This window comes from Odocoileus virginianus, chromosome 24 (genome assembly GCF_023699985.2).
Source record: "Odocoileus virginianus isolate 20LAN1187 ecotype Illinois chromosome 24, Ovbor_1.2, whole genome shotgun sequence".
Taxonomy (NCBI): Eukaryota; Metazoa; Chordata; class Mammalia; order Artiodactyla; family Cervidae; genus Odocoileus; species Odocoileus virginianus.
The window spans coordinates 44,534,450-44,547,344 of record NC_069697.1 but is presented as its reverse complement, the minus strand read 5'-3'; the positions used below and the strand labels follow the sequence as shown (position 1 = coordinate 44,547,344).

General features: G+C 39.2%; 1 protein-coding gene across 3 annotated transcripts in view; it reads left to right on the top strand.

Annotated features, from left to right (window-relative positions):
- MSRB3 (methionine sulfoxide reductase B3) overlaps positions 1-12,895 on the top strand; it is a 172,344-nt gene that overhangs the window by 30,599 nt on the left and 128,850 nt on the right. For 2 of the 3 annotated variants that reach the window (XM_020885351.2, XM_020885365.2), the window contains exon 2: positions 8,504-8,630. In XM_020885351.2, the coding sequence (XP_020741010.1) occupies positions 8,555-8,630 (76 nt within the window). In that variant the 5' untranslated portion in view covers positions 8,504-8,554. Of the gene's footprint in view, positions 1-3,998; positions 4,189-8,503; positions 8,631-12,895 lie in introns of those variants that run through there. The other variant, XM_020885354.2, reaches the window with a different exon arrangement.

The following is a 12,895-nucleotide window of genomic DNA, read 5'->3' as shown; positions in this document are numbered from 1 at the left end:
GCAGAAGCAGAGATGAGAATCCAGCTATTTTCTGTTAAGCCAGACATTAGAGAGATTGATTTGAAAAAAATGTAAAACTTTTCCCATTAAATATATATTTGTTTGTTTTGGCTAATCTAGTTATTTTTCACTGAAAATGTCATTTTGGTAATGTGTATTGTTATTATTTTTATTTTTGTTATTCTAAATGGAATATACAAATATTTTTAAATGGCTGTTTTAATTCTAATATAGTAAATATTGATGGGTGTAACTACAGAAACAAAAGGCATTTGGGGTCCTTGATAATTTTTACATAGTGTAAAGGGATGCTAAGATCAAAAAATTAAAAAATGGCTAATCCTGGAGATATTAAATAAAATGTTCTTCTTTATGTAACTTTTCTTTGGTTCCCAACCCCTCATAACCCTGCCACTGCCTCCCCCTAAAGTGAAAGTGAAAGTGAAGTTGCTCAGTCGTGTCCAACTCTTTGCGACCCCATGGACTGCAGCCCACCAGGCTTCTCCGTCCGTGGGATTTTCCAGGTAGGAGTACTGGAGCGGGTTGCCATTTCCTTCTCCAGGGATCTTCCCAATCCAGGGATTGAACCCGGGTCTCCGCATTGCAGGCAGATCCTTTACTCTCTGATCCACCAGGGAAGCCCCCTAAGCTGGAAGAAATTGTCCTTCCTCTGAAACTCCACCTACTTTATTTCTGCCTCAGTAAAGGCATTGAGTACATATCTTTTGGTTCCATCTAGGCTAAATATGTGTTTTGACAGCATATATCTTTGTATATTCATCAGCTGTTAATACATTGTTTTCCATGTGGTAGGAATTTATACAGGTGAGCTGACTAAAATTTGGTATCTTAAAAGTGTTATATCTCTGAATGGTTTGGAAGATAGAGGATTCTGATAGCTGGGGTTCTATTGTTTCTTATAACAAATACAAGAAGATCTCTGCTTAACAAAAGAAATGCCCGATTCTAGATTCTAGCTAATTAGGCATGTTGATTTTGAGAGGTAAATGATTGGTTGATCAATTCATTCAGCAAATATTAGTTGAGTGTAAACTGGGTGCCAAGTATAGAACTTTACTGTAGACATTTAGATTAGTGGTTTCCACATGCTGGCCCATGATGAAGTTTCCTCTTTTCCTAAGAAATGAGAATAATAGCAACGGTGAAATGTTTTTCCTCAAAACTTAAATATATTATTCAAAAGAGCATTCTTTATCTTGAGCTTGCTTTCTGAGTTCTTGGTGTCGATATAATCTTTCTTTTCTGAAATTATGAGATTTGGGTTTGGGGCTTTTTGTTCTTACTTGACAAAATTAAAATTTATCAACTTTCTATTGGCCCTTGAAGTTTTGGGGGAAACATTTTACTAACTCATGGAAAACCACTGCTGTTTTGTCAGTTATTGGAAGGGATTTGATCTTTAGGTTTGACTTTTTAAATCCACTAGCACAATCAGCTCATTTATTTTGGAGTTAATTATCAACTGTGTGAGTTCCCTGCTTTCCTGTTTATATCATCTCTCTTTGGCAGATGATTGTTCAATTGCAAGAATAAAAGTAAAAGGAAATAAAAACAAACCCAAACCAAAAAACTAACAAACTAACGTTTGTCAAATTTTTGGATGTTGGAGTTCTAGGGATAAGAAAAGATGGAGAAGTAAACATTTCTGACCAAAAAACGGCATTTGAATTATCTTCAGATCTCAAGTCAGATTGCACTTTGAACTTCCTACCTCTTCACAGATACTTCTAATTGCCATGAAGGAATCAACTGATCTTAATTCAGATTCTTACCTTTAAGCACCATTAAACAGTTGAGATGGCAGAGATAGCAGGGTGGGAAGTGATGATCCTGAACAACCATTTCCATAGTCAGTTATTTATATAATCATTCTTCCACTCAATACATGAATGGCTGTTAGGTGCCAGGTACTAGGATACAAAGATGAAAAAGAAACTGTCTCTGCACTTAAGAGGTTTATAATCTAGAAGAGGGGGGTGTGAGCAAATCAGTGCCCTAAAAATTGTTAATGAGGGATGTGACAGCATGCTAGTGCTTCACTGGGGCCTCAAATAGGAGAAGTTAGAAGGGGTGGGAGTTGAGCATGGTGAAAGGAGATGTGGAATGAAGAAAGATTTGGAAGTGGAAGTAGGAAACAGCAAACCTGTTTGTGGAAAGTTATTTTTGGCCACCTGATGCAAAGAGCTGACTCATTGGAAAAGACCCTGATGCTGGAAAAGATTGAAGGCAAAAGGAGGAGAGGGTGGCCGAGGATGTGCTGGTAAGATAGCATCACCGACTCAGTAGACATGAGTTTGAGCAAAGTCCAGGAGATAGTGGAGGACAGGGAAGCCTGGCCTGCTGCAGTCTATGGGGTTGCAAAGAGCTGGACACAATTTAGCGACTGAACAACAAATGGGTATATTGGTATGGTAGGAACGTGGGGTGGGGTGGGATGTGGAGTATGGCAAGAGAAAAGGCTGAAGGTTAGGCAGCAGCTAGATGTAGAACTTTAGATGCTTTGTTCAGGAATTTGGACATGATCCAAAGGATTTACCAGAATGTGTTCTGTGGGCTGGTGCTAGAAAAGAAAGGGGTTTTGTAAGGTCAAAACCGTTTGAAAGGCACCAGCTGAGACAGAGGCAAGCAGGTGTATTTATTGTGAAACCTCTCAGGCCCTTCCTATTGGATAGCATTTCCACTACTAATTTTGTTTGAAGGGGTAACGCCTGTTTCTCAGAACAGGGTTTGGGAAACCCTGCAACATGTGGGGAGGAATCATTAAAAAGTTTTGAGCGGAAAATTATAGACAATTGTGTAATCTAATTCTCTTCTCAACACATAAGGCTAATTACTTTACAATATTGTAGTGGTTTTTGCCATACATTGACATGAATCAGCCATGGATTTACATGTGTTCCCCATCCTGGTCCCCCCTCCCGCCTCCCTCCCCATCCCATCCCTCTGGGTCTTCCCGTTCAACCCTTGTTTTTAAACACTAAATAATTCCAAAGTGATGTATTAGATATTATGAGAGATTACAAAGATGTGTGAATTGTGTCTAGCATTTAAAAAGAACATGTGGGTTATCTATAAATGTTATTCACCTGTGAAATTATTTGAGTCAAACACTGTACAATATGGCTGATTCACGTGGCTGTATGGCAGAAACCAATAAAACGTTGTGAACCAATTATCCTCCAATTCAAAATACATAAAAGACAAAAAGCACTGTAAAAGTGAGGGAGTTGAGGATAAACTTGGGGAGCTATAGATTTTCCGGGTGGTCTCGAGGCAGCAGGTAGATGCCCCTGCTGCCCCGCTCCCCAGCACCCCCCACTCCAAGCACCAAAGCGTCTGGAGAGTCATTCCCTCTGGACTGAAGTGCCAAGATGAGAAGAGCAGGACAATTAAGGGAGGAGCCTGGGGCCCGTGCAGACCACGTGTTTCTCCTTCTCGAAATCAGGAGACCTCCCTGACTGTACATGCACAGAAACGGCCCTTGGAGGTCAAAGGGAAATGATGCTACTAATGCCAGGCTACCCACAGGCCTCTTGGGTGGAATCCGTCTTGGTTAAGAGTACACATGGGAGAATCCTGAGATATACCAGACAAATTAACATGATTGGTCAACGGAGACACAGAAATGCCCCATAAAAGTAATTCAAACTGCCTCAAGGGGGCAACTCAGCGACTCTGTCTGCCCGTGTGTCTATCCACATGTACTATACTCTTTTTTAACCTCTTAATAAATAATTTACTTCCTTCGCTACTTTCTGTCTTTGTGGAAATTCTTTTCTGCAGAGCCGAAGGCCAGGGCCCTTGCCACTGACCACTGGCCTAGTGGCTAGGATCGGGTGCTTTCAGCACCGTGACCCAGACCCAGTCTCTGGCTGGGAACCCAAGCCCTGCTCCAAGCCATTGCAGGCCAAGGCCAGCTGAGATCAGTATTGATTTCCAGGGAATGTTATTTATTTATTTAGCTGCGCCGAGTCTCAGTTGCGGCGTGAGGAACCTTTGTAGGCGCAGCGCACAAACTTAGTTGCAGCGTGTGGGATCTAGTTCTCCAATCAGGGATCTGACCTGGGCCCCTTATACTGGGAGCGTGGGATGGCAGCCACTGGGCCACCAGGCAGTGGAGGGGGTGTTTAATGCTAATTCTTTTTCCAAAGACTGTCGTCACTCAAGGTATGTGTTTCTTTTGCCTCTTTTTGGGCTAGGGTTGTTTCTGGCTAAGGTCTTCGTCCAGGCAGCTCAAGCGGCACAATGGGAAAAAATCGGGCTAATTGAAACTTGAATTTGGGGGTGGGGGGGTGGGGGGGGAGTGTGGAGAGTAAGTGTTGGTTTGTTTGATCCTCAGAAGTACTGTATCATCAACATATTGAAGCTTTAGTAGATGCAAGTGGACTCAATCCTGGGCTTCACTAGGTTATATATCCTAAAAGTGTATCAAAAGAGTGTAGAGAAAAAATTTGAAGATGAAAGGGAAAGAGAAGTTACATGTGTTGGGACAGAAAGATTAAATCTAGATGTCTGAGTATATCTCAGGCTTTTTACTTCCTTAACTGTATTTTTTTCACTCAAAGTCAAGAAAGTCTTCAAATAATCTTCTTGAATTCAGTTCAATTCAGTTGCTAAGACAGGGAAGCCTGTCTATTACCAACTCCCAGAGCTTGCTCAAACTCATGTCCATCGAGTCGGTGATGCCATCCAACCATCTCATCCTCTGTCCTCCCCTTCTCCTCCTGCCTTCAATCTTTCCCAGCATCAGGGTCTTTTCCAATGAGTCAGTTCTTTTGCATCACGTGGCCAAAGTATTGGAGTTTCAGCCTCAGCATCAGTCCTTCCAGTGAATATTCAAGACTGATTTCCTTTAGGATGGACTGGTTGGATCTCCTTGCAGTCCAAGGGACTCTCTCAACAATCTTCTCCAACACCACAGTTCAAAAGCATCAATTCTTTCAAGCTCAACTTTGTTTATGGTCCAACTCTCACATCCATACATGACTACTTGGAAAACCATAGCTTTGACTAGACGGGCCTTTGTTGGAAAAGTAATGTCTCTGCTTTTAGTATGCTGTCTAGGTTTGTCATAGCTTTTCTTCCAAGGAGCAAATGTCTTTTAATTTCATGGCTGCAGTCACCATCTGCAGTGATTTTGGAGCCCAAGAAAATAAAGTCTGTCACTGTTTCCTCTGTTTCCCCATCTATTTGCCATGAAGTGATAGGACTGGATGCCGTGATCTTAGTTATTTGAATGCTGAGTTTTAAGCCAGCTTTTTCTCTTTCACTTTCATCAAGAGGCTCTTTAGTTCCTCATCACTGGAACTAAATCATTTAGTTCCTCTTTTTGAATTAAATGAAGCTTTATTAAGTATTTATTATCAGCCACATTGTCTATTAGGAGAACATAGAGTCAGAGTATGTAGAGTGAATTGGTAACAACCTTAGACTTTTCATTGCCAATGTAGTGGAACTGGCTCTGGAACTGGATGGCTTGGGTTCAAATCTGTTAAATCATTCAGTCCAGTGACTTAAGGGCTCTGCTTCTTACCAGCCAGGAAATCTTAGGTAAATTCCTTAACTTCCTTATGCCTCAATCTCTATATCTAAAAGTGGGAAAATGATAATATGTACCTTTTAATGTCCTGAGGATTAAAAGAGCTAATAAATGCAAAGTGCTTAGAATACTGCCTCATATGGCAAGGGTTTCATCAGCTGCCAAGCCTAGGATATCTTTATCCTACCGTGGAAATCAATCCAAGAGTAGTAAGTTTTCTGGCCTAAATCAGAATCAATGTTTGGAGAATGGCCTGCTGAGGCTCAATAGGATTGGGTATAAATGGACTGTTAGAAATTTCTGATTCATATAATTTTAAAATAAAAACAAATATTTGTACATTTAAATAATAGTAAGAGCTAATGTTTGTGAGCATAAACTGTGTGCCAGGAGTTGTTCCAAGTGGTTCTAACCAATTAACTGATTTAATTGTTCTTTTAGAGTTGAGGAAACTGAGGCTCTGAGAGGGTGAGCCTCTTTGCCAAGGAGACACCGCTCCTTAGAGGCAGGACCAGGATTCAAACCCAGGCAGTCTGGTCTCCTAGATCCCATCCATCGGTTATGATATCACGTCTTTCATCCAATGTATTCTGCAGTTTAGACTGGTTTGTCAACGTATTTTATTTCATGTATTGCAAGCATAAACTAAGAGAAACTAAGTGGAAAATGTTAGTTTAAACTAAATTTGTTACATCGTTTCACCATAAAAATATTCCATTTTCTGTTCTATAGATGAGTTGCTCCTGGTGTCACATTCAGAGCCATATTAACTAGGATACTTTGGTTTCCTGGGGTACAACATTCTGAGTTTGATTTCACCAAGGCATCCAGAGGCATGTATCCATTCTCTAGAAATGTTTCTCACTGTCCATCTCAGCTGCATTGTTTTCAGGGGAGACTGTAGTACCTGGTGCATCTTTGCAAAGTTAGCTGCTTTGTCTGTTATCCTCACAATCCTCACCTATGAAATGGCATGCTTTGTAGGACTTGAGGTCGGGAGGGCACTGTGACAAGCTGTACTTTTTGTTAAAGAGGCTGGATTGCTCTGAAAGTAGTCACTTTGTTACTCTGCTTTGGTGGATACTAACACAGATGGGTTCGCTTTTAAAGAAAACTGGGCAAAACTAATTTGCCACTAGATGGAGCCCTGGCTTTTTGGGTAGAAATAAAGGCAAGCGTCAGAACATTAAATCACGCCGTCATATCACGCTGAAGGGCCCCTGGTATTTGAGGCCCTCAGCTTTCAATTGTAGAATGCATCTTTGTTCTCTGCCTGACCTGCAGAGTGACATCACTCGCTTTCTTCCTGTGCGCTGGCTTTGACACAAGCCAGATGGCTGTGGCCATCGGTAGGCGCGCAGGCCGCCTGGTACCGCAGTTGATGAAACAGAATAGGAAGACGTTTTATGGTCAACTGCAGGAGCACAATGAGGCTGCGGCTTTGCTAAGTAATTACCTTCACCGTGCACACTTTACTCCTCGCAGGGAAGGTCACAGGGAAAAAATACATTTTTATTTATAGTGTTGTGAGGTATAGACCTTTGATCTTTTATTAGGCGGTAGTCTGCTCCAGAGGAATGCTCTCTTTCGCCTGCTCTGCAGTTCCTCGTGCAGATGGCATGTTTATTTATGTTTCGTGGCTCTTTCAGGCTGTGCATCGTGATACTTACCTTCCCTCTTCCTCCTTTTGTCTCCAGTTAGTAACACAAAAATGTTTTGGTTTTGTAGTGAGTTTAGTTTGGAGAAGTCAGAGTTCAGGCATGTTAATACAAGCAGATTTCTGTCAGATATACTCCAGAGTGATTTGGTCAAATATATTACTGTTTATTATGTGTTTGTTCTTTGAGGAGGTCAGGCTAGACCAGGAACAGACTTTTATTTGGGGGGAGAGGGAGTGGGGGGGGTTAGGGTCAGGAAATGAATGAGACATTAATTTTATATCCATTTTTGGACATTTAGTGGTTAAGGGCACTTGTAATGTTAATTTTAAATAAAATATGGGAAGTTACTATTCATCTAGTATTTCCACCTTCATTTGAAGTTAATCTTTACCAACTGAAAGATTGTCTAAAACTTTAAAGAAAATCCTAACAACTTTTCTTTAAAGTTTAACATTCACACAGTTCCACATGATTCATTTCCAAAAGCTTTAAAAATTATTTTTACCCACTTTAAGGCTAGGTTGTGAACACTGGTTACAGAATTGATCTATAAATTATAAATTATAAAATCAAATGAAAATTCATAGTTGATATGTTGTCTTCAAACGTAACGCTGTTTCTAAAGTGAAGCCTCCTAGTTGTCCTTAGGTTATTTGGTTCTCTATTTTTTAAAAGTATGAAACTCTAACAAAAGAAATCTCTTAATCTTACAGTCTTAATCTTTGCAGTCTTCTCCAGATTTGCAAATAATTGCTGGAAGAAGGCAACATGGTGTGAGGAGAGAGGGGGACTTTGTAGTTGGATAGAACAAGGCTTTCTCATTCCTCCCGCCCTCACTGGCTGTCTTCTTTGTGTCCTTGGACCTTTGAGCCTTGGCTTCCTGACGTATACATTGGGTGATAAAACCTACCTCCTAGGTTTATTCTAAGAATTAAATGACACAATATATGTGTATTTGACCCCAGACAGTCCCTGTCACTTGGTATTAAGTCAGTAAATGTTAATTCCTTTCAACTGTTTTAAACTTTGTCTCTTTTTCCAACCTCTTGCAAAATGTGTTCACAGATTACACTATTATATAGTGTGTATTTTATTCATAAGATATAAATACGCCTGGGCTGAAAATAAGCTCACCATCGGAAAAATAGGCATTTGCAATTTATTAGCACTGTGTGTGTGTGTTCAGTTCCGGATAAAACCGTAACCATCAACTGTGCAGTGAACGTGTTTAACATTTGTGATGTTTTAATTTGTTTTTGTTTTCTTTTTTTCTCCTACTCAGCTCTTGCGCCTGTTCTTTGCCTCTCGTTTTGTTGGTGAAGATATCACAGTGATGTCTGCATTCAACCTGCTGCATTTGGTGACAAAGAGCCAGCCGGCTGCCCTGCGAGCCTGCGGGCTTCCTTCAGGTGGCTGAGCGCGGGCGCTGGGCCGGGGTGGGGGGCTTCTGCTGCGGGAGATGATACCCCGCAATGCTCTGCTAAACTGTGTTTTCTTTTACTTGGGCCCTGATTTGCAGACGGAAATTGGTTATACATCACCACTCTATTTTGAGTAACATTGATTTCCACAATCCTTACAACCCTTGGAAACATTGTCCAGTTTCCTTGCTTAGTATATAATTGTCACTAATATTTCATGATATCTTCTTATTCTTTAATGCACACTACACATCTGAAAATCATAATGTCCGTAAGAGGCTGGCAGTCTTGATAAGAAACTGCCCCAAATCACACAAAATAGGACATTCATCTTGTTAGAGGATAATGAAAATGCTTTTCATTCCACATGTGGTCATTCCTTTAGGAAAGAAAAAAAATTAAAATGAGCAACTTTAATGTAATAAAGTTAGTTATTATACTTGCAAAGAAAAGATGTTCTATTTAACAATGACCAAATAAAGAGAATTACTATAGCATGTGTTAACTGGTTCTTAAATTAGAACCACCACCCAGTCTTTTTTAAAATGTGATTTTAAGCATTTAAACAAGAGAGACATAAAAGCCCAAAATTCTACTATTTGCCTGTGTTTAACATTTTAATTTTGTTATGAAAATCACAATGGCCAGATATTTTCTGTGAACATTATTATCAATATTACTTTTATTTTCTTTTAGTTTTCTCTATTACTGTATTATATAGAGAATTTCATTCTAACTCATTAAATATTCATTGAATATTAACTATGAGTGCCAGGCATTGTGTGAAGCAGTGAGGATACAACGATAAATAAGATCAAGCCAATTTCTTTAACAAGCAAAGATGGAGCTGAAACTGTGTAAAGACCATTGAACTATGTGGTGGTGATAAGACTAAAGTATTTATGCCTCAGATGTTAGGGGAATGCAGAGGATGGACCTAGCTCTTTGCTTAGGCGAAGACATTTTTGGAAGGGAGGGAAGGTCTCTGAAGTTTAAGGAAGGCTTCATGTAGGATATAGTGCTTAAGTTGAATCTCAGACTATGAGCAAGAGTTAGCCAGATGTCCAAGGAGGGTGAAGGACTTTTCTGACATATGAAGTAGTGTAGGAAATACATGAAGACCTGAAAAGCCAAAGTATGTTCAGAGAAATACAAGTTATTTAATGTGGCTTGCTTCGGTGGGTGAGGGCAAGTTAGAGAGATAAGAAAGAAAGGTAGACAAATCATAAAGTGCCTTATATGATGTTTGAAAAATCTTAGGGAAGGGATAAAGGGGGAGTAAAATGACTTGGTTTGCATTTATAAGGTTTATTGATTTAGTATGCTGGAAGGTCAGTGCTGGTTCCAGATATTTCTAAGAGAAGGTTGAGATGGCAGCTTAATTAGAAGTGAGGATAAGGCTTTTGTCTTGAAGCTATACTTGAATAGTAAACACTGTCCGTTTCAAAAAATAGCTTTTGCGTCTGTTTGAGTTGAGAGGTCAGTAAAGCTTGATGCTTGGAGTCCATAACCGCTCTTCTGACACCTTTGCTTCCCAACCTGCCATGTTCTTGTACTGCTGCCTCTGAGTATGTTGGGGGAGCTTGAGGCTGGAGGGACTCATGGAGCGTGCAGAGCCTTAACAGTGATTATTACAGCAGGTGTGGAAAGAAGGGGGATGGGTAAGAGAAAAATTCAAGTTATAGAACTGACAAGTTTCACTTCTTTTATTGTATGTAAGCTGGAGGGAGAGCATCAACCAGTGTAGTTTCTGTGCTATGTGAAACTTTTCCATGACTCTGAACTATGTATAATAATTCCTGGGTCGGGAAGATCACCTGGAGGAGGAAATGGCAACCTGCTCCAGTATTCTTGCCTGGGGAATCCCGTGGACAGACCTCTGGTGGGCTACAGTCCCTGGGGGTCACAAAGAGTCAGACTCAACTGAGCAGACATGCACATAATAATTGGAGTATGCAAGTTATTTAACTAATATGTAACCGTGTTTTCCACTGGGAGAAAACCCCAGGTGTGAAAGCACTAGCATGATTCTTGCAACATTAGTTTGTCATCCGCCAAGGAGGCTAAGCATTTATGGAAACTTATTAATTAACATGGTATCACTCGAGATTTGACAATTGTAGAGTTAAGAGGTTTCATAATGAAATTGTGATCAAAATATGTGTCTCTAAATTTTGATATCCACATGATTCAAAGATCAATTCAACAAAGATTGATAGTTTTTAAGAAGTAACCATTATAGCACAATGCTTAAGCATACAAATTCTGGAATTCCACACATCTAAATTCTAGCTTTGCCACTTAACTGGCTGCTTGCCTTGACTTCCTTGTTTGTAAAATGGGAATGATAATAGTACTCACCTGGAAGGGTTGCTGTGAGAACAAAATAGCTTAGGATGTGAAAAATGCTTACAACAGTGGCTGACATATAGTAAGCACTGTATATAAATGTTCACTAGGTCACTGTAGACATCTGTATCGATATAGATATATATTTTTTCGATTTTTGTAGTAAAATAAACTTTAAAAAACATTTCGATACATCCCATACTGCACTTAACTCTTTTTACTTTAATCGGAGCCACACATGCACTTTATATTTGAGAAATAACCATCTCAGTTTGTTGCTTTGATCTCTTTATTTTACTCATACATCCCACTGAACCAGAATTCAAGTCCTATAGATATACATCACATTTCTTTTATTCTTACTATCTAGTACTAACGGATGCTCAGATGGACTCGGTCTTTTTTGCTTAGGGCTTGTAAACCTATTTTACTTTGATGAATGAATTGGTAGAGTAGTATTCCATAATTGCTTAGCCATTCAAGGACCTTGTACTTTTTAAAGTGTTATGAAATTTCCAGCGTACACATATTTTATAGCTTCAGTGTCAGCAGAATCTTTGTTACCGTCCATTTCTGTAACAGAATTTTACTTTTGTTGTTGTTGAGTCATGTCTGACTCTTTGCGACCCCATGGACTGCAGCATGCTAGGCTTCCCTGTCCTTCACTATCTCCCAGAGTCTGCTCAAATTCACAGAATTTTACTCTTAGAAAAGTAGATATGTTGAAGACACTGCTAAGTTCAACAATAATGTGAAACAAACTATTTAAATTTTGAAAAAGAAAAATGAAATCGAAATGGGAATTCTAGCCTTCATCACTTTATTCAAGTAGAGAGGGAAGAGGCCAAATTTGGAGATACAGGAAATTAAGGTAAAAGTTTGACGTCTTGCTTTAATTTACTGTTCCCTGGTCAAAGCCCATTACAACAAAAATCTCTGTAAATCAAAAAGATTTCTGCTCCCTAGCCAGTACCCTACTAATTTTAGGTATTATTCAATACGAAATAATTCCAGAACTGAAAAATAATTGGAGCAGACTCTTAAAGTTGATTATAACTGGAGTGGCCTGTATGAAGGCCACATCCCAGAAGGCTGATCTATCATTTTTCAGCTTTGACTTCCTTTTCTTTTTATTTTTAAATAGGCATAATTTCAATTTAGAGCTTATTAAGTGCATCTGAGTTATGGTTTGCTCATGTTTGTAATTAAAGGTAATTTTTTTTTCTCTCAGAGCTCTTCTTAATTTCCTATAACAGTTTCTTTTATGTATTGAAAAAGAGCACTGGACTAGGAGTCAGAGAACGAACCACAGCTCTGTCATTAACTTGTGTGACCTTGAACATACCAGTAAACCTCTCCAGATCTCAGTCTCTTTATTTTTAAAATGAGAAATTTAAATTAGAAAATCTTTTCCGTTTTGAAATTCTGTGATTTTATGAACTGTCATTGTTTTTACTTGGCTTTTGGTTAATCAGATCTTAAGAGTCGGTACTAATTAATGACTTGGAATTTACAGAAAAATCTGCCTGGTTGTGGTGGGAGGACAGAAATATTTTCCATGTTTGAACATTAAAATTCCTTGCCTCTAAATCAGGACTGAAGGGGTTATCTTAGGAAGGGTTAGGAAGCACAATTTTACACATAGTTTCAGTGCTTGATAAAAATTAAGTCTAATTGTAACTTAGACTAAATATCATGGTAGTTTTCAGCCCAGTGAGAGTATTTGTCTAAGTAGGACTAATTACAGTGATAAATTGTGCTTTTCTACAACATCATACACGTAATATGAGGTTGCTTCTCTTATAGGCTTTACTGGCATGTTTAACAGTCCATGAATTGAACAGCCACACGGCAGTTTGTGCAGTTTGTAAAGGTGTTATGTCATAATATTCTAATGTAGAAAT